The sequence below is a fragment of the Callorhinus ursinus genome, unplaced genomic scaffold, assembly GCF_003265705.2.
Source record: "Callorhinus ursinus isolate GAN/ISIS: 27379988/994484 unplaced genomic scaffold, GSC_fseal_2.0 scaffold9, whole genome shotgun sequence".
Classification (NCBI taxonomy): Eukaryota; Metazoa; Chordata; class Mammalia; order Carnivora; family Otariidae; genus Callorhinus; species Callorhinus ursinus.
In genome coordinates, this window is record NW_027397071.1 from 25,357,183 (window position 1) to 25,380,585 (window position 23,403).

The 23,403-nt window shown below is 34.4% G+C and overlaps 1 protein-coding gene across 10 annotated transcripts in view; it reads left to right on the forward strand.

Annotated features, from left to right (window-relative positions):
* ZNF644 (zinc finger protein 644) overlaps positions 1–23,403 on the forward strand; it is a 98,359-nt gene that overhangs the window by 28,631 nt on the left and 46,325 nt on the right. For 9 of the 10 annotated variants that reach the window (XM_073896344.1, XM_025872164.2, XM_025872165.2 and 6 more), the window contains one exon: positions 4,142–4,202. The exons of the other annotated variant lie outside the window; for it this stretch is intronic. In XM_073896344.1, the coding sequence (XP_073752445.1) occupies positions 4,159–4,202 (44 nt within the window). In that variant the 5' untranslated portion in view covers positions 4,142–4,158. The remainder of the gene's footprint in view (positions 1–4,141; positions 4,203–23,403) is intronic. 10 annotated transcript variants of the gene reach the window in all.

A 23,403-nucleotide genomic window follows, 5' to 3' on the forward strand; every position in this document is an offset into this window, starting at 1 on the left:
ACTGAGCCACCCAGATACCCCTGTAAGTGAAATTTTCATACTTTTGTTTTCCAGTTTGGTCATTGTTAGGATATAGAAATGCAGCTGATCTTCACATGCTCATATTCTGAAATTTTGCCAAAATCATTTATTAGAGTTTTTTTTTTTAAGAATCTTTAAGATTTTCTACCTAAAAGATCATGTTATCTGCAAACAGATAATTTTACTTCTTCCTTTCCAATTTGGAGATCATTTGTTTCTTTTTTCCTATCCTTTTGCCCTGACTAGTACTTAAGTACCATGTTGAATAGAAGTAGCAAGAGTAGATATTCTTGGGGTGCCTGGCTGGCATAGTTGGTGGAACATATGACTCTTGATCTCGGGGTTGTGAGTTAGAGCCCCACACTGGGTGTAGAGATTACTTAAAAATAAAATATTTTTTTAAAAAAAAGAGTAGGCATTCTTACTTTCTTAATCTTAGAGGAAAAACTTTCCATCTTTCACTATTGAGTTTGATGCTAGCTGTGAGCCTTTCACATGTGACTTTTATTATGTTGGGGTAGTTTTCTTCTACTTCCAGTTTAGTGCTTCTGTCATGAAAAGATGCTGGGTTTTGACAGATGCTTTTTCTGCACCGATTGAGATGATCATGTGGTTTCTGTCTCTCGTTCTGTTAATATGGTGTATCATATTGATTTTCATTTGTTGAACCATTCTTGCATTCCAGGAGTAAATCCACCTTGGTCAATGTGTAAAATTCTTTTAATGTGTTAAGTTTGGTTTTTAATATTTTGTTGAGGATTTTTGCTCAATATTCGTCAGGTATATTCTCATTACTCACCTAGACAATATCCTAATTATATTACATTTTTTAGGTATGGATTTAAAAAGTACTTCCTATCAAACTTCATTATAAATTCCCCTATAAAAAATACAGTGTTTACAGTGACCTGGTTTGACTCTAGGGAACAAACGCAATTACAAGTTTTTTTTTCTCGGACTTTGAAATATAACTGAAAAGAGCAAAATAAAAAAGAACTGAAGTCAAAGTTAGTTACTGTCTTTGGTGTTTATGGATTGTGGTAAAGTATACATATAATGTTTAACATTTTAAGCATTTTAAAATATAGGAAAGTGGCCTTAAGTGCATTCACATTGTTGTGCAAACATGTATATCCTTTGTATTAGTCTGCTAGGGCTGCAATAACAAAATATCACCAGTTTGGTGGCCTGAGCAACAGAAATTTATTTTCTCACAGTTCTGGAGGCTAGAAGTCCAAGATTAGGGTGTTAGGTTTATTTGAGGCTTCCCTCCTCAAGGTGGCCGTTTTCTTTCTGTGTCCTCACATGGCATTTCCTCTGTGTATGCATCCCTGGTCTTTTTCTTCTTATAAGGATGCCAGTCATATTGGATTAGGGCCCCATCCTTATGTCCTTATTTAACCTCAGTTAACCTTTTTGAAGGCTCTTTCTCCAAATGCAGTCACATTGGGAACTAGGGTTTCAACATATGAAGAATCTGTTCATAACACCTTTTATGTAGTGCTTCTGGTTTATGTAGTGCTTCTGGCTTCCTAGAGAACCTGCCATCATCAGTATATTCATTTCTTATTGTTGTTCTAACAAATTATCACAAACTAGGTGGTTTTAAATAACAAACTTACTGTCTGACATTTCTGAAAGCCAGAAGTCTGAAATCGGTATCACTGGACAGAAATCAGGGTGTCAGCAGGGTTATTCTCTCCAGAAATTCTAGGGGAGGATCCATCCCTTGCCTCTCTCAGTTCTGGTGGCTACAGACATTTCTGACTATGGCTGCAATCTTCAAGGTCAGTGTTTTCAAATCTCTCTCTGTCTTCAGTTCTCTGTGTATAGTCAAATCTCCCTCTTTATAAGAATACATGTGATTGTACTTAGGACCCACCCAGATAATCCAGGATAATCTCTCCATCTCAAAATTTTAACTTAATCACATCTGTAAAGACTTTTCTTTTGCGGGGAGGGGTTATAGGAGGTAATATTCACAGGTTCTGGGGATTAGGATATGGATTCTCTTGCAGGGCCATTTTTTTTCATCCCATCACACTCGGTAATTCATAGTAGACTTTTAGTGTTCTCACTTTGATTTATAGTTTAGCTTGTAATAGGTCACAGTATCCAGTCCTGGGTAGGTAAAGATTGGTGGCATTGGGTGGCTGAGAGAATATTTTCATCTCTTCTAGACATTATGCAGAAAACTCCAGGTCTGTGGTTCTTAGTGTGTGGTCCTGGAACTAGCATCACCTTAGGAACTTATTAGAAATGCAAATCATTGGGCTCCAACTTAGAATTACTAAATCAGGAACTCTGAGGGTGGGGGCTGGCAGTCTGTATAACAAGCCCTCCGGGTGATGCTGATGTGTGCTAAAGTTTGAGAAACACTTGGCTAGGTTGTTGACATTACTAGTATTAAGACCATATTCACCTTCTTCTCTAGCTCTTTTTTGCTTAAGTCTAATACTTCAACGAGTCTAGGATTTATAGTCCACAAACTGTTTTCTGTAGGGATGCAAACATTTAGTACCAAAATCTTGGTATTGATGATCAGTGAAATTGATTAATTCACTCAGTAAAAGTTTGCACCGGGCTGATTTTTATTGTTGTCTTTTTACTTAGATGTAGTTATTTCATAAAGTAATGTTACCGGATTCAGAAGTGATGTGAATTTTTTTTCTCTAGTCCTGGAAATGTGAATTAAACTCATTAGCCTGAATTTTACTTATTTATCGTCTGTATCCCTGTGTACATTTTGGGATACAACACAAAATTTCTAATCTTTGATTCAGCCTGCATTGTTGTACTTTTACTATGTGCCACCCAGTGAAAATGCTGAAATGAGATGAATGAATTCTTGTCCTTCATGTCCATACTGTAGTTCAGAAAACACATAAGTAAACAGTTGATAATAGAGCTATCAAACAGGTATGCAATTGAGAAACACCATAGCAGAAGAAATTGAAGAAGGATCTCTCAGGGTGACTAAGCTAAATATTGCAAAACTAGTAAGAAAGGTGTTAGCCAAGTTAAAGAGAGATAAAAGGTAGGTGTAGTTCACCACGTGAAGCATCGTGAAAGCTGAGAGGGCATGGGGGCTGTTCTGGGAGTTGAAGGGGTTTAGTATTAGAAATCTGGAGTGAATGTGAGAGTAAAGATTGGGGATAATTGATAAGGATGAGTTCATTGATGAGTACTGTTGAAGGACTTGAAGCATAGATGTGACATCCCCACTATAGCCATTGCCAAATGATAACTTACATGATTCTGGAAAGAATAAATTTGAGATGATAGTCTGGAAATAGAATAGTTACAGGAATCTAGGTGAGAATGGCAGTAGGTATTGTGCCATTTTTTGTGAATAAGAATTCAAAAGAATAAGCTAGTTTCAGGTTGGGGAAGGGGATGTGTAGGGTACAGGATAAGACATACTGAGTTTTTAGAATTTGTGGAATGCGATAAAATTAGGGGTACGTAATTTTTCAAGTCAATTTTCAGTGGAATGTTGGGGTAGCTGTTATACTAGATTGTGAATTAAATTGAGGAAGCAGGAAAGTATCAATGTGTACTATCCTCTAGAATAATGGTCCCTGGCATTTACTAAGTATTTAATCATTGTTAAGACATTATTATATTTACTATTAGTATATACTTTCATGCCATCTCATGTTGTATTTTTTTTCTTCAGCTTTTTGGTGTACTTTTGGGGGGTGTGTGTGTGTATGTGTATATATATATATATATGTATATATATATATATATATATATACACCCACATATATGTAGTAGTATTAGATAAACATCTAGATAGAGGTATGCATTTTATTAACAAATACTGATTTTAATTGCTATACTATTAAAATTAATGAAAAGTTATTGTAAATTTTTTGAAAGAGAACTAGAAAGTTTAAGTTTCATTTGAATAGATGATTGTTCGTAAAAAATGGTACTTAGCAAGTTTCCTAAAAGTTAAAAATGGTCATGTTTTAGTTGAACCACTTTTGGTTACATGTTATATCAAAATAATTTGATTTGCAGTTTTTAATTTCAAAGAATAAGTGTATCATAGATGTACTTATTCATACTTGACACAAAAACTAAATGATGGTCTTTACATGTATTCTTTCAGGTTTGAGTTAATTTCGAATGAGATTGTTTTTGCAACGAGATGTTAATAAGACAAAATCTAGGTAAGTAGAAGACTACTTTGTTAAATGTTACATATCAAAGTAGGAATAACACAAAAAACTTATGTTTTAAAAATATGCCTTCAAGTTCAGAATTAATGAGTTTTTCAATAAAATTTTGAAATTCGAAGAATTCGCTTAGATGTACTTGCTCCAGTTGATTTGGTAGGAGTAACAAGAGTCATCGAACTGTGGAACTAAATTCTTAGTTTTCCTTCTTTTATGTTGAGTTTAACTTAAGTATGTGGTTTCCCGTGACTCTTAAACATGTTAGAAAAATTGAGTTGGTGTTTGGTTTAGCTATTCAGAAACTAGTTCAGTAAGAGATTTGCTGGATGCTTCAGTGTTCTCTTAGTGGATTATAGTGCTTGAGTAGTTTTTGCCTTTGTGAATTTTACTTTCTTATTTCTATGAATGAAGCACTTCTATAAATTGATTAAATTTGCCAAATTATGACTTCTTTATGTTAATATAATATTTGGAATTATAAATGATTGTTTCACTTTTTTTCTTATGAGTATCTCTACTGAATGACTTTTCTAATTTAGCATTCTGGTTTGCTTTAATTTTTTTAAAGACTGTTGAGTTTCAGGAAATTGAATTGTGATCGTGTACTTTTTTGGTCTGATATGTGAAAGAGGGTTTTTTAATAATATTAACTGTTGAGATGTTAAAGATAAGACTTACTATCTTTTGGCAAGTGAACATGGTTTCAGGATATAAACAGATTAAAAAGAATACTTAAATTGTAGTTAACTTGGTCTTTCTCTAATCTCACCAGGTGTTTCAGCTGTCAGAAACTTGCTGATCTCAAAGTTAAAAAAAGAAAATAAAAAACCTAGAATGAGAAGTGCTGTAGCTGAGTAATATGTAGTTAAACAGTGTATTCTCAGTAAGTGGTTTAGGCATAATTTGAAGGAAAGTTTCCCTTTTATTGCTATTATATAATAATAATTGTAGTGGTAGTGTGAAGAGCACTTACTGTGCTCTGTATTGTGTTAACTGCTTCTCATGCGTTGTTAATCTTTATAGTACTTTCTGGAAGGTAGGTACTGCTGTGTAGAAATTTTTTTTTTTTGGTTTATAGTGAGTTATTTCTTTTCTTTAGGATGAGTACATTATCTTCACAGCATTTATTATAAGGAACACTTGTCTATATATCTTCTTGTAGGGAAGAAGAAGCTAGACTTTTGTACTTAAGGTCTTATAGGGATTTTGTTTCCTAATTGAATATATATATAGTGTGTTAAAACCTTTATTCTGATTTTTTATAAGTCAGGTATTGCTTAAGGGATGACACTGGTTTAACTTATTCTGACCCTGTTCTATCACAATTATGCATTTTTTTCTTTTTTTAATAAGATATAACTTACATTTTTATATAAATTAAGTTGTAACTTATGTATGGTAAAATTTAAAGTATAGAGCTGAATGAGGCTTTTACATACATGTTCACACATGTAGTTACCATACAGATCAAGATGTAGAACGTTTTCATTGCCCAGAAAGTTCCTCATACTCTTCCCTTTCCAGTCCAATAGCCTTTTCCCCCTGAGGTAAGCTTCTTTCTGAATTTTATCAGCATTGCTTAGTTCTGCCGGTTCTTCAATTTTATGTATATAGAATTATATAATATGCACTCGTTTATATGTGGGTTTTTTCAACCAACATACATCTTATTGTGTGAGTATCAGTAGTTCATTATTTTTTACTGCTGAGTACTATTCCATTGTATGAACATGCTACAATTTTTTTTATGTATTCTCTCTGTAATTTTATTGGATTCTCCAAGTCTCTGACCTCTCTTTCCAGCATTCTACACTGCTTTCCTTCCTCTAGTTGTCCCCTTTATTGTTACCTGTCACCTGCACAATAAAATGTAAACTCCATAACATACCATACAACGGTTTCACTGCATCTATTCCAGAATGCCTAGAATTACCTGAATAAACTAAGTCTGATGTTTCATATATTTAGTTTTAGTCCTAATTATATGTTGTCACTCTTCCCCAGCCTCTCACCTCCCCAACTGTCATTGTCCTTCCTCCTGCTCATCAGCTTATCTCCTGAAATAGTCCATCTCAAGCATTATCTTATCCTTTGACCCAGACCTAGTCATACTGCAGTAGAGTGTTTTCTTTACTGGACTGTGAGCTCTTTGAAGGTAGACACCATCAATGTCTTATCTTAGTAGGACAGTGCCAGAGTACTGTGTGTACTTAGTGAATGTTTGTAAAATATGGAACAATGAACAGAATTCTCTCTCAGTCAACTAGGGATTCAGAATGTTGGCTGGAATGGGATGAGGACATGGGCACTTCAGTTGCTATTGGGCTGTAGGAAGGAGCCAATGAGGACACTATAGCATTATACATATTTTGGAAGGCAATAAAATATTACCCAAGTCTTCTTTGAATCCAGTTTTTAAAAAAATGACTAGTAATGTTCTTAGTTGAGACCTTAAGGAAAACTGTTGATTTTGATTACTCTTTTCAAATGAAGGCATTAATCCCTGTTATGGAAATTGGAGTGTTTGCTACTAATGGTATTCTTTCTGTGAGTTTGTAATAGTTATTTCTTTAAGGATTTTAAAGGATGTATTAGATTAATACAAGTAGAAAATTAGGAAGACTGGTCACATCTATAAAGAAAACTTTTTCTCATTTTCCTGAGGGTAAAAAAATAGTGGAGTAGAGAAGGAAATTGAATCATAGTCTGGAATTGTGATAATATTTTTGATTTTTATAGTTTAGGAAGCTTGCTGTTTGATGAAAATTATTTTTAAAAATTTTGTTTTTATCATTGCAGGTCTGTAATATATAAATAATATGCTTAAGAAACTTGAAATATTGTAAAGTATTTTATACTAGTTTTTTTCTTCCATATTTGAAATTAGGCTGGTTGGGTTGGCCATTGTAGTCACCTGGGGGATTTTTATGCCTTCCAGCAAGTTCAAAGCAAGGAGAGGTTCTTCCCCACCGGGATCAATTTGTTGCTTTTCCTCTTTGCAGCTTCTGCCATAAAGGTTGAATACAGAGTTGGACATTGACCCCATCTCATGCTGTTTCTTCTGATCCCTACAAGGATTTTCTTAGACATAGATTCTTATCAAATGTCAGAACTTCAGTTATTTGTTTTATTTCATCATGGATATGAAGTATGTTTAGTTTTCTTGTTGATAAATTTGAGTATTCAGAGAAATAAAACCTTGAGGTTGTTTGACTTACGTGTATTTGAAAGATTTTAGGTTAGTTTCTCTTCTCAGAGGCTGATAGGTATACCTCAGTTTCAGACTCGTCTTCATTCTGTGCTTCAATATTTTATATGGTCAGCCATTGCTTTTTTCATTTTGCAGAGTTTCCGAATCCAAGGATTTGAAGTTCTTTATGAATACTTACCTTATATTAGCTAATTTCCTTAATTTTCAAATTAAGTTCTCTGTACTTCACTCTTTAGTAGCAATGTAGATGTGTGCTGCCCTTTGTTGTAATGTGAAAAAGAAAAGACTTTTAAATTAATAAAAATATTTGTTCTTCATTCTAGATGAGATTGCACAATGTACATTTGACCTTTTTCAGATATATTGCCAAGTAACATTTAGTATTTTTGAAATTTTATTTTTTTATGGAAGTCACATATTTATTTACGTATGAGCAAATAGTATGGAGATGTTTAGAGTAAGTAAAACTGTCCTCTCTCACCCAGTACTGTACTCCCCATAAATTATTGGAAATAGCTGATAAGTATTCTGCATCTTTCTCTTTCCATTTGCCAGTATATCTTGGACATTTTTCCATATATGGATTATATTTAATATAATTGTTTCCTTGTTGATAGAGATACTTCGGTAAATCTCAGGGTTTTTTGCTTATATATGCAGTGCTGCAATAAATATTCTTCACTACATTATTGGAATTGTGTGAGAATGTAGGATAATTTGTAGCAATGGATTGCTGGGTCAATGTATATGTGCAGTTTAATTTCTGATATTGCAAAATTGCAATGAGATTATATCACTTAATGTTTTTGTTAGCAGTGTTTGAGAATATCTCTTTCCCCACACCCTGCTAAATATTAACTCCTGTCTTAATCCACGCCCATCAGTGAAAAGTGGATATTTATTGGTGCATTTTTTTTAATTCGAAGGACTTTAAATTTCCAAGTCTTTTGAGAAAGTAAAATTAATGCAGTGCAAATCAGAACATCCAATTAATAAATTTAACAAGCCAAAGTAATTTTGTTAACAGAATTAACCCATTTATTATGGGCTAGCAATGTCTGGTGGCAGACTTCACTGTGACGGCAGGAGTGGTGTTGTAGTTGTAGGTCCAGGCACCATTGGCTACCGTTTTCATGTAGGAACCACAATGCCAGATCCTCACAGCTTGTCTTTTCCCTTTGGTTTTGACACAAAAGGAGAAAATGTATTTGGCATGCTGACTTATTTCACTCTTCTTCGCCATTTTCCTGAGGGAGGGATCATAATGGGTTCTGTATTTACCGATGATTCCGACCTTCTTGGTGCATTTAACTATACTGTCGCAAACTTGGTCTGAGCCTAGAGAGCTCTCACTGTGTTTTAAATTTACATTTCCCTAATGACTAATGATGCTCAACATCTTTTCAAGTGATTATGTGCATTTTTATCTTCTTTTAGGTGAAATGTCTGTTCATGTCTTTTGCTCATTGTCTAGTTGGATTGTTTATTTTTTTACAGTTGTCTTGAGAGTATGTATTGTAGCTACTGGTCCTTTGTTAGATAGGGTTTTTCTAAGTACTTTCTCCCATTCCAGTCTGTGACTTGTGTTGTCATCTTCTTAACAGGGTCTTTAAAGTTCTAAGTTTTCATGAGGTTCAGTTTATCATATATTTTGGTTTTTTTGGAGATGGTATTGTGAATTTAATTTCAGATTCTATATGTTCATTGTTAGTATATAGAAATACAATTGATTTTTTCTAAGGTAGAATTCACCTAAAATATATTATTAATTTTAAAGTCTAAAATTCAGTGGCTTTTTAGATTTGCAATATTGTGCAATTATCGCCTGCAACTAGTTCCATTATATTTCATCACACCCAAGGAAACCCTGTATCCATTAAGCAGTTAGTCCTCATTCCTTCCTCTCCCCCAGTCCCTGGAAACCACTAATCTGCTTTTTATCTCTATGACCTTACCTGTCCTGGATATTTCATATAAAAGGGATTATATAGTATGTAACCTTTTTGTCTAGCTTCTTTCACTTAGCATAACATTGTTTTTTTTGGTGTTTTTTTAAAATATTTATTTATTAGAGAGCACATGAACAAGCACGGGTGGGCTAAGGGGCAGAGGGAGAGGGAGAAGATTATTCCCTGCTGAGTGGAGAGCCTGATGTGGGGTTCAATCCCAGGACCCTGAGATCGTGACCTGAGTGGAAGTTTTAGGTGCTTAACAAACTGAGCTACCCAGGCGCCCCAGTAATAAATTTTTTTATTTTTATTTTTTCAGTAAGCTCTACTCCAACATAGGGCTTGAAGTCAAGACCCTGAGATCAAGAGCTGTATGCTCTATCTACTGAGCCACCCAGATGCAGCATAACATTTTTGAGGTTCATCCATGTTGTATGTGGGTTCTTTCTTTCTTTTTCCTTCTTTATTTCTCTTTCTCTCTCTCTTTTTTAAGATTTATTTGTTTTAGAGAGAGTACGTTCGTGAGTGGTGGGGGAGGGGCAGAGGGAGCGAATCTTCAAACAGACTCCCTGCTGAGCTGGGAGCCCTACCCAGGGCTCCGTCTCAGGACCCATGAGATCATGACCTGAGCCAAAACCAGGAGTCAGACACTTAACCAACTGAGCCACCCAAGCACCTTGGTACTTCATTTCTTTTTATGCCTGAATAATATTTTATTGTATGGCTATGCTATAGATTCTCTACCTATTCATCTGTGGAGGGACATTTGGGTTGCTTACACCTTTAGGCTATTTTGAATAGTGCTACTCTGTGCATCTTAATCATTTTTAAGTGTATGGTTCAGTAGTATTAAGTATATTCACATTGTTATGAAACATACCGAGAACTTTTTCATCTTGCAAATCTGAGACTCTATACCCATTAAACAACAAATTCCCTTTTTACCCCTCCTCTCAGCCTTTGGTCACCACATTCTACTTTCTGTTTTCATGAATTTGACTATTTTAGATGACTCCTATAGATGGAATCAATCATACAATATTGGTCTTTTTGTGACTGTTATTTCACTTAGTGTCATGTCCTTAAGGTTCATCCATTTGGTAGCATGCGACAGGATTTTTTTTCCTGTTTAAGGCTGTATAATATTCCATTGTGTTCATATACCACATTTCCTTTATTGATTCATCCATCAGTAGATGTTTGGGTTGCTTCCATCTCTTCGCTATTGTGAATAGTGCTGTTATGAACGTGGGTGTGCAAATATTCTTCAAGTCTCTAAATTTTTTTGAATATATACCTCAAAGTGTTATTGCTGGATCATATGATAGTTCTATTTCTAAGTTTTCCAGGAATATCTATACTGTTTTTGCACCACTTTACAATCCTACCAACAATGCACACACCTTCACCAACATTTGTCATTTTCTGTTATTTTGAAAACACAACCATCCTAGTGGATGTGCAGTGATACCTCATGGTTTCGATTTGCATTTCTCTGGTGATGTTGGGCATTTTTTCATGTTTGTTGGCCATTTGTAGATCATATTTAGAGAAACATCTATTCAAGTCCATATTTTAATTGGGTTACTTGGGGGGTTGTTTTGTAAGAATTTTTAATATATTCTAGACATTAATTCCTTATCAGATCAACAGTTTGGTGATATTTTCTCCCATTCTGTAGATCACCTGCCTGTTGACTCTGTTGATTGTGTGCTTTGATACACAGAAGTTTTTAAGTTTGATATACTTCCATTTGTCTATTTTTGTTTTTGTTGTCTTTGCTTTTCATATCCAAGAAATTATTGTCAAGTTTGATGATGTCACAAAGCTTTTTCCTCTATGTTTTCTCCTAGGAGTTTTATCGTTTTAGGTCTTATGTTTAGGTCTTTGATTCATTTTGAGTTAAGTTTTACTTATGGTGTAAAAGAAGGATCCAGCTTCATCCTTTTGTATGTGTTTATCCTGTTTTCCCAGCACCATTTGAAGAGACTATCCATTTTTCATTGAGTGGTCTTGGCATCCTTGGCAGAGATCATTTGACCATTTTGTGAGTGTATTTCCAGGGTCTGTCTTCTGACCTTTGGTCTGTTTGTCTTTATGCCATTATCAGAGTGTTTTTATTACTGTAGCATTGTAAATTTACTTTTAAATTCAGAAATATGAGACATGCAACTTTGTTCTTTTTCAAAATTGGTTTGACTTGAGATCTCTTGATATTTGAATTTTAGGGTGAATTTATCTACTGCAAAAAAAAAATGCCACTGGGAATTTATTAGTGATTATGTTGACTCTGTTAATTGCTTTGTATAATATGGACATCTTAATATTAAGTCTCCCAATACTTGAAGACTGGATATTTTTCCGTTTGTGTTTTCTTTAACTTTTTTCAGCATTGTATTGTGGTCTTCAGTGCGCAAGTCTTTCATCTCCTTGGTTAAATTTATTCCTAAGTTTTTTATTCTTTTTGATGCTTTATTTTTTTTGAGGTTGTTTATTGTTAATATATAGACACAACGGATTTTTGTGTGTTAACTTTATGTCCTACATTGGTTGAATTTGTTTATTATAACAGTTTTTTTGGTGGTATTTTGGGGTTTTCTATATAAGGTCATGTTGTCTATGAAGAAAGATAATTTTATTTTTTTCCTTTCCAATTTGAATGCTTTTATTTTTTTTCTTGCCTGATTGCTCTGGCTAGGACTTCCAGTACTGTGTTTGATAGGAATAGCAAGAGCAGACGACCTTGTCTTATTCTTGGTGTTAGAAGAAAAGCTTTCAGTATTTCACCACTGAGTATGATTTTAGCTATGTGTTTTTTTGTAAATGGACTTCGTTATGTTGAGGTAGATTTCTTCTATTCCTAGTTTATTCAGAGTTTTGTTTATCATGAAATGGTGTCGCATTTTCTTAAATGTTTTTTTCTGCATCAATTGAGATGATTTATGTTGTGTTTGTTCATTCTGTTAATGTGTGGTATATTACACTGATTGATTTTCATATGTTCAATCATCTTTGCATTCCAGTAATAAAGCCCTCTTACTATGGTGTAATAATCCTTTCAATGTGCTGTTGAAATCAGTTTGCTTTTAGTTCAGAATTTTTTGGTATCAATATTCATCAAAGATACTGGTCTATAGTTTTCTTGTGTCTTTGTCTAACTTTGGTACCAGGGTAATGCTGGCTTATTTAATGAGCTTGGAAATGTTTCCTCCTCTTCAATTTTTTGGGAAGAGTTTCACGAGAATTGGTGTTAATTCTTTAAATATTTGGTAGAACTCTCCAGCAAAGCCATTTAGTCTTGGACTTTCCTTTTTGGGGGAATGGGGTTTGATTACTCTTTCAGTCTTCTTACTAGTTAAAGGTCTGTTCACATTTTTTTATTGCCTCATGATTCAGTCTTTGTAGGGTGCATGTTCCTAGGAGTTTATCCATTTCTTTTTGGTTATCCAATTTTTTGGTGTACAGTTTTCATAGTATTTTTTTTATAATCCTCTTTGTTTCTGTGACATTGTTTATAACATCCCCTTTTATTTCTGATTTAATTGAATCTTCTTTCTTTTTTCTTAATTAATCCCTAACTTGTCAATTTTGTTGATCTTTTCATAAAGCCAACTCTTTGTTTCATTGTTGTTTTGTTTTTCCTATTGTTTTTGTGTTCTCTGTGCCATTTATCTCTGCTCTAATCTTTATTATTTGCTTCTTCTAGCTTTGGGTTAATGTTTTCCTTTTCTAATTTCTAGAGTTGTAAAGTTAGGTTGTTGATTTAAGATCTTTTTTCTTTTTCTAATCTAAGTATTTACAATTGTACAGTTCCCCGTTAGCATTGCTTTCATTGTATCCCTCAAGTTTTGGTTATGGTGTGTTTTCATTTTCATTTGTCTCAAGGTATTTTCTAATTTCCCTTTTTTTCTTTGTTTTGACCCTTTGGCTGTTTAAGAATGTTGTTAAATTTTCACAGATTTGTGGATTTCCAGTTTTCTTCGTGCTGTTGATTTCTAGTTTCATTCCATTGTGGTCAGAAAAGGTATTTGTATCATTTCAGTCTTGAATTTTTATGGCTTGTTCCGTGGCCTAATATGTGGTCTATCCTAAAAAATGTTCTGTGTGTACTTTGAAAAGAAAGTATATTCTGCTGTTGTTGGGTAGATTATTCTTTATATGTTAGGTCCACTTGGTCTATAGGGTTATTCAGGTTCTCTATTTCCTTTTTCAAAATTTGTGATTGTTCTATCCAGTATTACTTTTTTGGGTGTGTTAATTGAGCTTTGTGTTGTGCATCATTTTGACTTCCTTATTTCCTTTTATGTGTATTTTTTAGTTTTTGTGTTTACCTTGGCAATTATAGTTAACATTTTACGATTATAATAATCTAGTTTGAATTAATACCAGCTTTGTATCAATAGTGTAAAGACTTATCTATACAGCTCCATCCCTCTTCTGTTTTGGTGTTACTGTCCCAAGTTACTTTATACAGTAGTACTGGCTTTTATGTTTACCCATGTAGTTGTCTTTATTTCTTTTCATAGCTTTGAATTGCCATATGGTGTGTTCTTTCATTGTAGCCTGAAGGACTTCCTTTAACGTTTCTTGCGGGCAGTTCTACTAGTGGTTAACTCTCTTCAGCTTCTGTTTTTCTGAGACTATCTTAATTCCCCCTCTTTTTTGGAGGATAATTTTGCTGGGTATAGAATTTTTGGTTAAAAAGTTTTTTCTTTTAAGCGCTTTATTATGTCAATTCTTTGTAGCCTCTGTGGTATGTGATGAGAAATAAGCTTTTTATCTTCTTAGGGCTCAATGTATGTGACTAATTGCTTCTCTCCTGCTGCTTTTATTATTCATTCTTTATATTTTGACCATTTTATATTAACGTGACAGTCTGGATCTATTTGGAGTTTTCCTACTTGGAGTTTGTTGAGTTTGTTGGCTGTTTAGTTTCATGTCTTTTATCAAATTTTGGATATTTATCGTCATTATTTTTTGAAATACTCTTTCTACGTTTTTCTCTCCCTTGTCTCTCATTATAAATAGGTTGGTACACTTGATGGTGTCCACAGATCTCTTAGGCTCTGTGCATTTTCCTTCATTCTTTTTTCTTTATACTTCTCAAACTGTAATTTCAGTTGACCTACTTTCATGTCTACTGATGATCTATTCTGCTTGCTCAGATCTTTTGATTCACTAGTGCATTTTTCATTTTAATTATTGTTCATCTCCAGAATTTGTTTGTTTCTGTTTTATAAATTTTTGTTTGATTCCTTTTTTATTTCTTTATTGATGTTCTTTATATTGAGTCATTATTCTTGTGGTTTTCAAGTGGCTCTTCTAACACAGTCATACCTGCCACAGGTGAGTAGGAACATTTAATCTGCAGGTTGGAAATTACTTTAAATGTAAATGGTATAAATATATCAATCAAAAGAAAGAAAATGACAGAGTGGATAAAAGACACACAACCATAACTATATGTAGCTTACAACAAATATACGTGGGCTGAAAAAGATATAAAAGACTATACCATACAAACATTAACCTAAAAAAGAAGCAAGAATGGTTACATTAAATTCTGGTAAAGTAGACTTCAGAACAAAGAAAATTACTAGGGACCAAGAGGAGACTAAATGATAAAAGCATCAGTCTACCAGGAAGATGTAATGAACCTAAATGTGTAGCAAAACAATAGAGCCATAATCTACACTAAAAAAACCACAAAAAACTGATAAAGCTGAAAAAGGAAAAGATGAATCCACAATTATAATTGAAGACTTTAATACTCTCCTCTTAACAACTGATACAACTATTAGGCATAAAATCAGCAAGAGTATAAGAATCTGAACACAGTAAACCAACAGGATCTAAATGACCTAAATAGGGGCGCCTAGGTGGCTCAGATGGTTAAGCATCTGCCTTCAGCTCAGGTCATGATCCCAGGGTCTTGGGATTGAGCCCCGTGTCGGGCTCCCTGCTCAGTGCAGAGCCTGCTTCTCCCTCTCCCTCTGCCATTCCCTCCACTTGTGCTTTTTGGCTCTGTCTGTTTCTCTGTCAAATAAGTAAATAAATAAATCTTTAAAAAAACATAAATGATCTATATAGAACATTCCCCCTAGCAACATGGAATACATATCTTATTCAAGTGCCCGTGAAATACTCATGAAAATAGATGACATCTTCAACAGTAGAACAAACCTGAACAAATTTAAAAGAATAGTTATTATACAGAGTATATTCTCTGACCATAATGGAATCAAATTAGAGATCAATAACAGGAAAATCTGTCGATTGAAAACTAACACGCTTCTAAATAATCCATGGCTAAAAATTCTCAAAATTAAAAAAAAGAACTTAATGAAAATGAAAATATATCAAAATATGTGGAATACCGCTAAAGCAGTGCTGAGAAATTTACAGCATTAAATGTTATATTTGAAAAGAGAAAGTGTTCATATAATAGAAAATGAAAAGCAAAATAAACCCAAAGCAAGCAGAAAAAGAAAATAATAAATTTAAGAGTAGATATAAAGGAAATTAAAAAAAAATCACTGAAACAAAAAGCTATTTATACGAAAAGTCAATAAAATTGATGAACTTCTAGCAGGACTGACAGAAAGTGGATAAAAATTACCAATTTAATAATGTAATGGGGTATCACTATAGACCCTTATGGACATTATAAGGGCAATAAGAGCTTACTGTGAACAACTTACAGACAAAATTTAACAATTTGGGTGAAGTGGCCCAGTATCTTAAAAAACACAACCAACCACAACTCAGTATGAAATTTATATTTTATAGCCCAGTAACTGTTAAGGGCATTGAATTTAGAATTGTGAAACTCCCCAAAAAAACAAATCTCTAGGCCAAGATGGAAAGTTTCATGGGAAACTTTTCCAGGATTGAAGTTTCATTGGAAAATTTCAAGCTGGAGAATTATTTTAAACAATTTTAAGAAGAATTAACACCAATTCTATCTAATCCTTTCCAGAAAATGGAAGAGGGAACACTTTCCATTTCATTTTATGAAGCTAATACTACACTGATATCAAAACTAGATATAGTACAAAAACAAGAAAACTACAGACTACCGTCTCTAATGAACTTAGATGCAAAATATTCTCAATAAAATATTGGCAAATGGAACCAAACAATGTATAGAAACAATTAATACACTATAAACAGGTGGGATTTATTCCAGATATGTGAAGTGGATTCAACATTTGAAAGTAAGAGTCCACTTTCATTCTTTTGCATGTTTATTCGGGTTTCTCAGCATCATTTGTTGAGAAGACGATCTGTGTCTTTTGAATGTTTTTGGCATCCTTGTCAAGAATCGTTTGACCTTATATATGAGAGTGTATTTCTGGGCTATCTATTATAGTCCATTCATCGGTATGTTTGTCTTTATTCACTACCACACTGTTTAATAGCTTTGTGGTAAGTTTTAAAATCAGGAAATGTGAGACCTGTAACTTTGTTTTTCATTTTCAAGATTGTTTTGGCTATTTAGGGTCCTTTGAAATTCCATGTAAGTTTTAGAATGAAATTTCCTATGTCTGCAAAAATGCTACTGGGATATTCATAAGGATTGCATTAAATCTACTTTGAGTACTATTAACATTTTAATGTTATTAAGTCTTCTAATCCATGAACACTGGATGTCTTTTCATTTTTTTTTTTTTTAAGATTTCTTATTTATTTGACAGAGAAAGACATAGCGAGAGAGGGAACACAAGCAGGGGGAGTGGGAAAGGGAGAAGCAGGCTTCCCGCCAAGCAGGAGCCCAATGCGGGTCTCCATCCCAGGACCCCGGGATCATGACCCAAGCCGAAGGCAGACGCTTAACGACTAAGCCACCCACGCGCCCCTCTTTTCATTTATTTTTGTCATCTTTAATTTCTTTTGGCAATGTTTTCAGTATACAAGTCTTTAGCCTCTTTGGTTAGTTTATTCCTAAATATTAACTTCAAAAATACTAATTAATTAATTTTTAAATAGGCTCCCCTGCTTGGAGCCCAATGTGGGGCTCAGACTCATGACCCTGAGATTGAGACCTGAGCTGAAATCAAGAGTTGGACACTTAACTGACTGTGCCACTGAGGAGCCCCAGTATTGTATTCTTTTTGATGCTTTTGTAAATGGTATCATTTTCTTAACGTTTTTTTCAGGATAGCCATTGTCTATTTATGGAAATGCCATTGACCTTTGCATGTTGATTTTTTTCCCTCTATTGTTATTTTAAATTTTTTTCCTAGTTTTATTGAGATAATTTACATACATCACTATCTAAGTTTAAGGTGTACGGTGTAATAGTTTGACTTTCACATCTAATAGACCCTTAAATGATATGGGGGTTAGGGGTGTTGACCCCCTGCAGTAGAAAATCCATGTATAACTTTTGACTCCCCAGCAACTTAACTACTAATAGCCAACTGTTGATCAGAAGACTTACCAATAACATGAAGAGTTGATTAACACATACTTTGTGTGATACGTGTTAGATACTGTTCTTAAAACAAAATAGCTAGAGAAAAAATGTTATTAGGAAATTCATAAGGAAGAGAAAATACATTTACAGTACTGTACTGTGAAATAACTGCTTAAAACTGGACCCACACAGTTCAAACCTGTGTTGTTCAAGGATTGGCTGCATTGTGAAATGATTACTGCCATTAGTTTAGTTAGCATCCATCATCACATAGATTAAAATAGAAAAAGCAAAAACAGAGAAAAATTTTTTTTCCTTGTAATGAGAACTCTTAGGATTTACACTCTTAACTTTCCTGTATATCCCATAGCAGTGTTAACTGTAGTCATCATGTTGTACAGTACATCTCTAGTACTTAATTGTCTTGTAACTGGAAGTTGTACTTTTTGGCCACCTTTCTCCAGTTTCCCCTCTCACTACCACCCCAACTCTGGTAATCATAAATCTAATCTCTTTGTGAATTTGTTGTTGTTGTTGTTGTTTTCCTTTTAGATCCCACATGTAGTTGAGGTCATACATTATTTGTCTTTCTCTGACTTATTTCACTTCGCATAATGCCTTTAAGGTCCATCTAGGTTGTTGTAAGTGTCAAGGTTTCCTCATTTTTTATAGGTAAAGAATATTCTATTGTATATATTTACCACAACTTCTTTATTCATCCATTGATGGACACTTAGGTAGTTTCCATATCTTAGCTGTTTGTAAATAATCTGCTATGAACATAGGATGGCAGATATCTTTTCAAGCTAGTGGTTTTGCTTTCTTTGGATAAATACCCAGAAGTGGAATTGCTGGATCATAAGGTAGTTCTGTTTTTTGAGGAACCTCCATACTGTTTTTCATAGTGGCTAAACCAGGTCATTCCCACCAGCAGTACACAAGGGTTCCTTTTCTCTGTGTCTTTATCAGCATTTGTTATTTCATGTCTGTTTGATCATGGCCATTCTGACAGGCATAAGGTGATACCTTATTGTGATTTTGATTTGCATTTCCCTAATCACTAGTGATATTGAGTATCTTTTCATGTACCTGTTGGCCATTTATATATTTTCTTTGAAAAAATGTCTATTCAGATCCAGTGCCCATTTTTAATTGGGTTATTTGGTTTTTAGCCATGGAGTTGTGTGGGTTCTTTATATATTTGAGGTATTAACCCCTTATTAGATATATGGTCTGGAAATATTTTTCCCCATTCTGTAGGCTGTCTTTTCACTTTGTTGATTATTTCTTTTGCCTTGCAGAGTTTTTTTAGTTTGTTATAGTCCCACTTGTTTATTTTTTATTTTGTTGCTTGTTCTTAAGATGTCTTATCCAAAAAGTCATTGCCAGGGCTCCTGGGTGGCTCAATTGTTAAGCTTCTGCCTTTGGCTCAGGTCAGGTTCCCAGGGTCCTGGGATTGAGCCCCGAGTCGGGCTCTCTGCTCAGCGGGGAGCCTGCTTCTCCCTCTCCCTCTGCCTGCCTCTCTCTCTCTCTCTCTCTCTCTGTCAAATAAATAAATAAAATCTTAAAAAAAAAAAACCACCAAAAAACCCAAAAAGTCATTGCCAATACCTATGTTAATAGCATGTTTTACTTCTAGGAGTTTCATGGTTTCAGGTCTTACAGTTAAGTCTTTAATCCATTTTGAGTTAATTTTTGTAAGTGGTGTAAGATAGGGTGTGTGTGGATTTTTGTATGCTGCAATTTTGCTGAATTCATTTATTTCTGACTGTTTTTGTGGAATCTTCAGAATTTTCTACCTATAAGATCATGTCATCCACAAAGATAACTTTATTTCTTCCTTTCCAAATTGAATGCCTTTTATTTCTGTCTCTTGCCTAGTTGCTCTGTATAGGAATTTCAGTACTATGTTAAATAGAAACAGTAAAAATGGGCATCCTTGTCTTGTTTCTGATCTTTGAGGAAAGGTTCTGTTTTTTGCCCTTGAGTGCAATGTAAACTGTGGGCTTTCCATATATTGCCTTTATTATGTTGAGGTGGTTTACTTCTATTCCTAGTTTGTTGAGTGTTTTTATCATGAAACAATGTTGATGTCAATTTTTTTCTGCATCAACTGAGATGCTCATGTTGTTTTCGTCCTTTCGTCCTTTATTTTGTTAATGTATGTTACATTGATTGTCTTATGTTGAACTATCCTTGCATTTCAGTAATAACCCCCACTATGGTCATAGTGTATATACTTCTTAATGTACTGTTGAATTCTTTTTGCTGTATTTTGTTAATGTTTTTATTCCCTTTTCTACTTAGATAATTGAAGGCTCACCGATACCTTTCATAATGAAGCCATACTGTAGTATATAGTATTCTTTACTCTGTCTTTACTACTAAGGAAAATATGTTCACTGGAGTATGATAATGTATTTTTCAGTAATTATTCGTATACACCAATATCTGGTTGCACATACATCACATTAATCACAACATGTAATAGCCGTATGATACCTGGATCCTGCACTATGGTTTTCAATCATGGCTGCACATTTAGCTCCCTAGGAGTTTCTTTTACTGGTGTGTGTGTGTGTGTGTGTGTGTGTGTGTGTGTGTGTGTGTGTGTGTGTGTGTATTCTTTTAATAATGAATCCTTTTAACTCTTTAAATATATTTAAAATTAACAATGCCAGAGCCACATTCCTAAATTCTTCAGAGGGGGACTGAGCATCAGTATTTTTTAAAAGGTCTCCAGTTGTAGACATGGTTGAGAAACCTGTTTTAGGTGATTCTGACTACATATTAGAATTGTCTGGGGTACTTAAAAAAAACTGTGGAAACTGTAAAACTATAGCATATTTGAATCAGAGACCCTAGGGAAGAAGTTCTGGCAATCTTTGTTTTTTTGAAAAGACTTAATTTTGCATAGTTAGGGTTTTGACCAGTAGTTCACAGTTTTCTCAGCCACAGAAAAGAACAGTTAGCAAACTATTTAATTGAGGTTATTTGCAAGGACCTTGAATGTGAAGTTTTTTATATTATGGGCTCAAAGGAGATCCACATGTTTAATATTTCAGGTATATAATAGCTAAGTTGTTCTCTTCTGACCATTAAGGAAATTGATGTCTAAAGCTATCCCAATAGAGATCCATCTCATTGCTGCAAGGAGTGCAGTAATACAAGTAGGCAGGACCAGATTTTTTCTTAGGCAAATATGCTCATATGCCCAAACACATATTCTTTTTTAAGTCCCAACATTTAGCATAAAGCATGCTGGAGGTGACTTTAGTTTGGTGTATTCATAGGGCAATAATTACTAGTCATTCACATATATTACAATAGACTAGAACCTTCCTATCAGTATGAGATGAGTGTATTAGGCTACTAGGGCTGCCATAAGAAAATACCATGGAGTGGGTTGGCTTGAACAACAGAAATTTATTTTCCTTACGGTTCTGAAAGCTGGAAGTCCAAGGCAGGTTTGGTTTCTCCTAAGGCCTCTCTCTTTGGCTCTAGATGGCCATTTTCTTGCTTTGTCCTTACATGGCCTTTTCTCTGTGTACATGCATCCTTGGTGTCTCTTTGTATGTCATAATCCCTCCTTTTAAGAACACCAGTCAGATTGGGTTGGGGCTTACCCTAATGGCCTCATGTTATTTACCTATTTAAAGACCTTGTTTCTAAATAGAGCCACAATCTTAGTATTGGCGGTTAGGGCTTCATTATATGTTTGGGGGGTGGGTGGGAGCACAATTCAGTCTGTAACACTGAGTTCAGAATGTTCTATATAACTGAATGAATTGAGTTGAATGAAATTATGTGGAATTGTTTTTTTGTAAGAAACATTTAACCATACCCTTAGAGTGCAATAACAAGATGTAATACATCAAGTCCAATATGTAACTTTAGGATTACGGTGGTATGTACTTTTGCCATCAGAAGGTATTTTAAAGTATTTAGAAAAAAATGTCATAGATCTGGGAGGGTATTATAGCCTTACTTTATATCATTTATGGTATGAATTTATTTTAAAAAATCATTATGACCCATTTTAATTTTTATGATATTGTCATAAAGAAACAGTAAAAGTTTGTTCTATTGCTATTTAAAGCATCCTGAAAGCTAATGATACAATGACAAATGTTGTAAAGATTTATATTACTCTTATATTCCAATTAGTAGAAATATTAAATAAGTTTTCTCTTTTGTGCACACACTGATGGCTAGGGAGAGGCAATTACCCAGAAACAGGCAACGTGTCTGGATAAAACAATTAAAGTTAATAAAAAAGAAAGGTTGATTTGTTGATTCCCATAATTGACTGATTGCAGGCTTTATTATTCACTTAGTTAGCCTGCTTTGTCTGTGTCCCTTCATTTAGGTATCCAGGCACCTTCTAGTTGCTCAAAACACAGTATATACAACAAAAACGTGTTTCCTATTCTGTTCGAACTTGGGTTCATTGGGAGAAATACATTAATCAAAAGTGATATAAATTAAATATTTTAAAGACATTAGAGCTCTGAAAGGAACAGTTCTTCAAAAGCCTATGACAAAGGAACTTGACATGGAGTGTTTGAGGAAGGCTTCCCAGAGTAAGTGACGTTTAGAACTGTGATCTGAAGGAAGCTTAGGAGTTAAGGTAACTAAATTAATGTGACGGAGGGCTGGGGAGAGGAGAGCAGAGGATTCCAGATCAGAGGAACTACACGTGCAGAGGCCCTGTGATGAGAAGGGACACACTGGGCAACTTGAGAGAGGGCCAGAGTGGTTGAATCCCTGAGAACTGTGAGACCGGATGGAAAGGTAGGCAGGACCCAGCAAAGCCTTTTCAGCTGTGCTAAAGATTTGGGACTATGTCCTGTGAGAGAGAAAAATGTTGGGTTCCATAGAGGAGTGGTGAGCTTGAAAAGGTCACTCTGCCTCTAGACGTGAAAAACTGATTAGAAAGGAACCAATAGATCAAGTTAGAAAGCAGATGCATGAATTTTTAAAAATTCAATCTGCTTGTGACACTATACACATACGGTAGTCACAGTAGGTACTGTTTTAGATGTCAGGGGTACATCAGTGAACAAAACAGTCTTTGCCCTCAAGCTTACTTTGTAGTGGGAGAGAGAAAATAGATAATCAAATAACTGTATAATCTGTTGGTTATCAGTAAGTACTGTGAAGAAAAATAAAACCAAAAGGCGAATAAAGAGTGACTAAGGGTGCTGTTTTATTTAGGATTGCCTAAGAACTAAGATCATTGGATCTTAGGAACTGATCTCTGCATATACTTGGAGGAAGAACTCCAAGCAGAGAACATTAAATGCAAAGTACGTGGGGCCTGGTCAAGGAACAGCAAGGAGGCCAGCATGGCTGGGTTATAGTGACAAGTGTTTGGAGATGAAGTCTAGGACTGAGTGCATTATAATTGGGTTGGACATGAACTATATGGCACTTACTACTTTGATATTTTATATATATAGCTTTATACTAAAATTTAGTCATTTATTTTGCTGATAATATAGTTCATGAAAGTAAAATAGTGTTTTAGGTTCTAGACCAATTCCAGTGTATGGAGGGATAGTTTCCCCAGACCACCAAGCAGTTCTCACCATACCAACCTCCTGTCCTACAGTT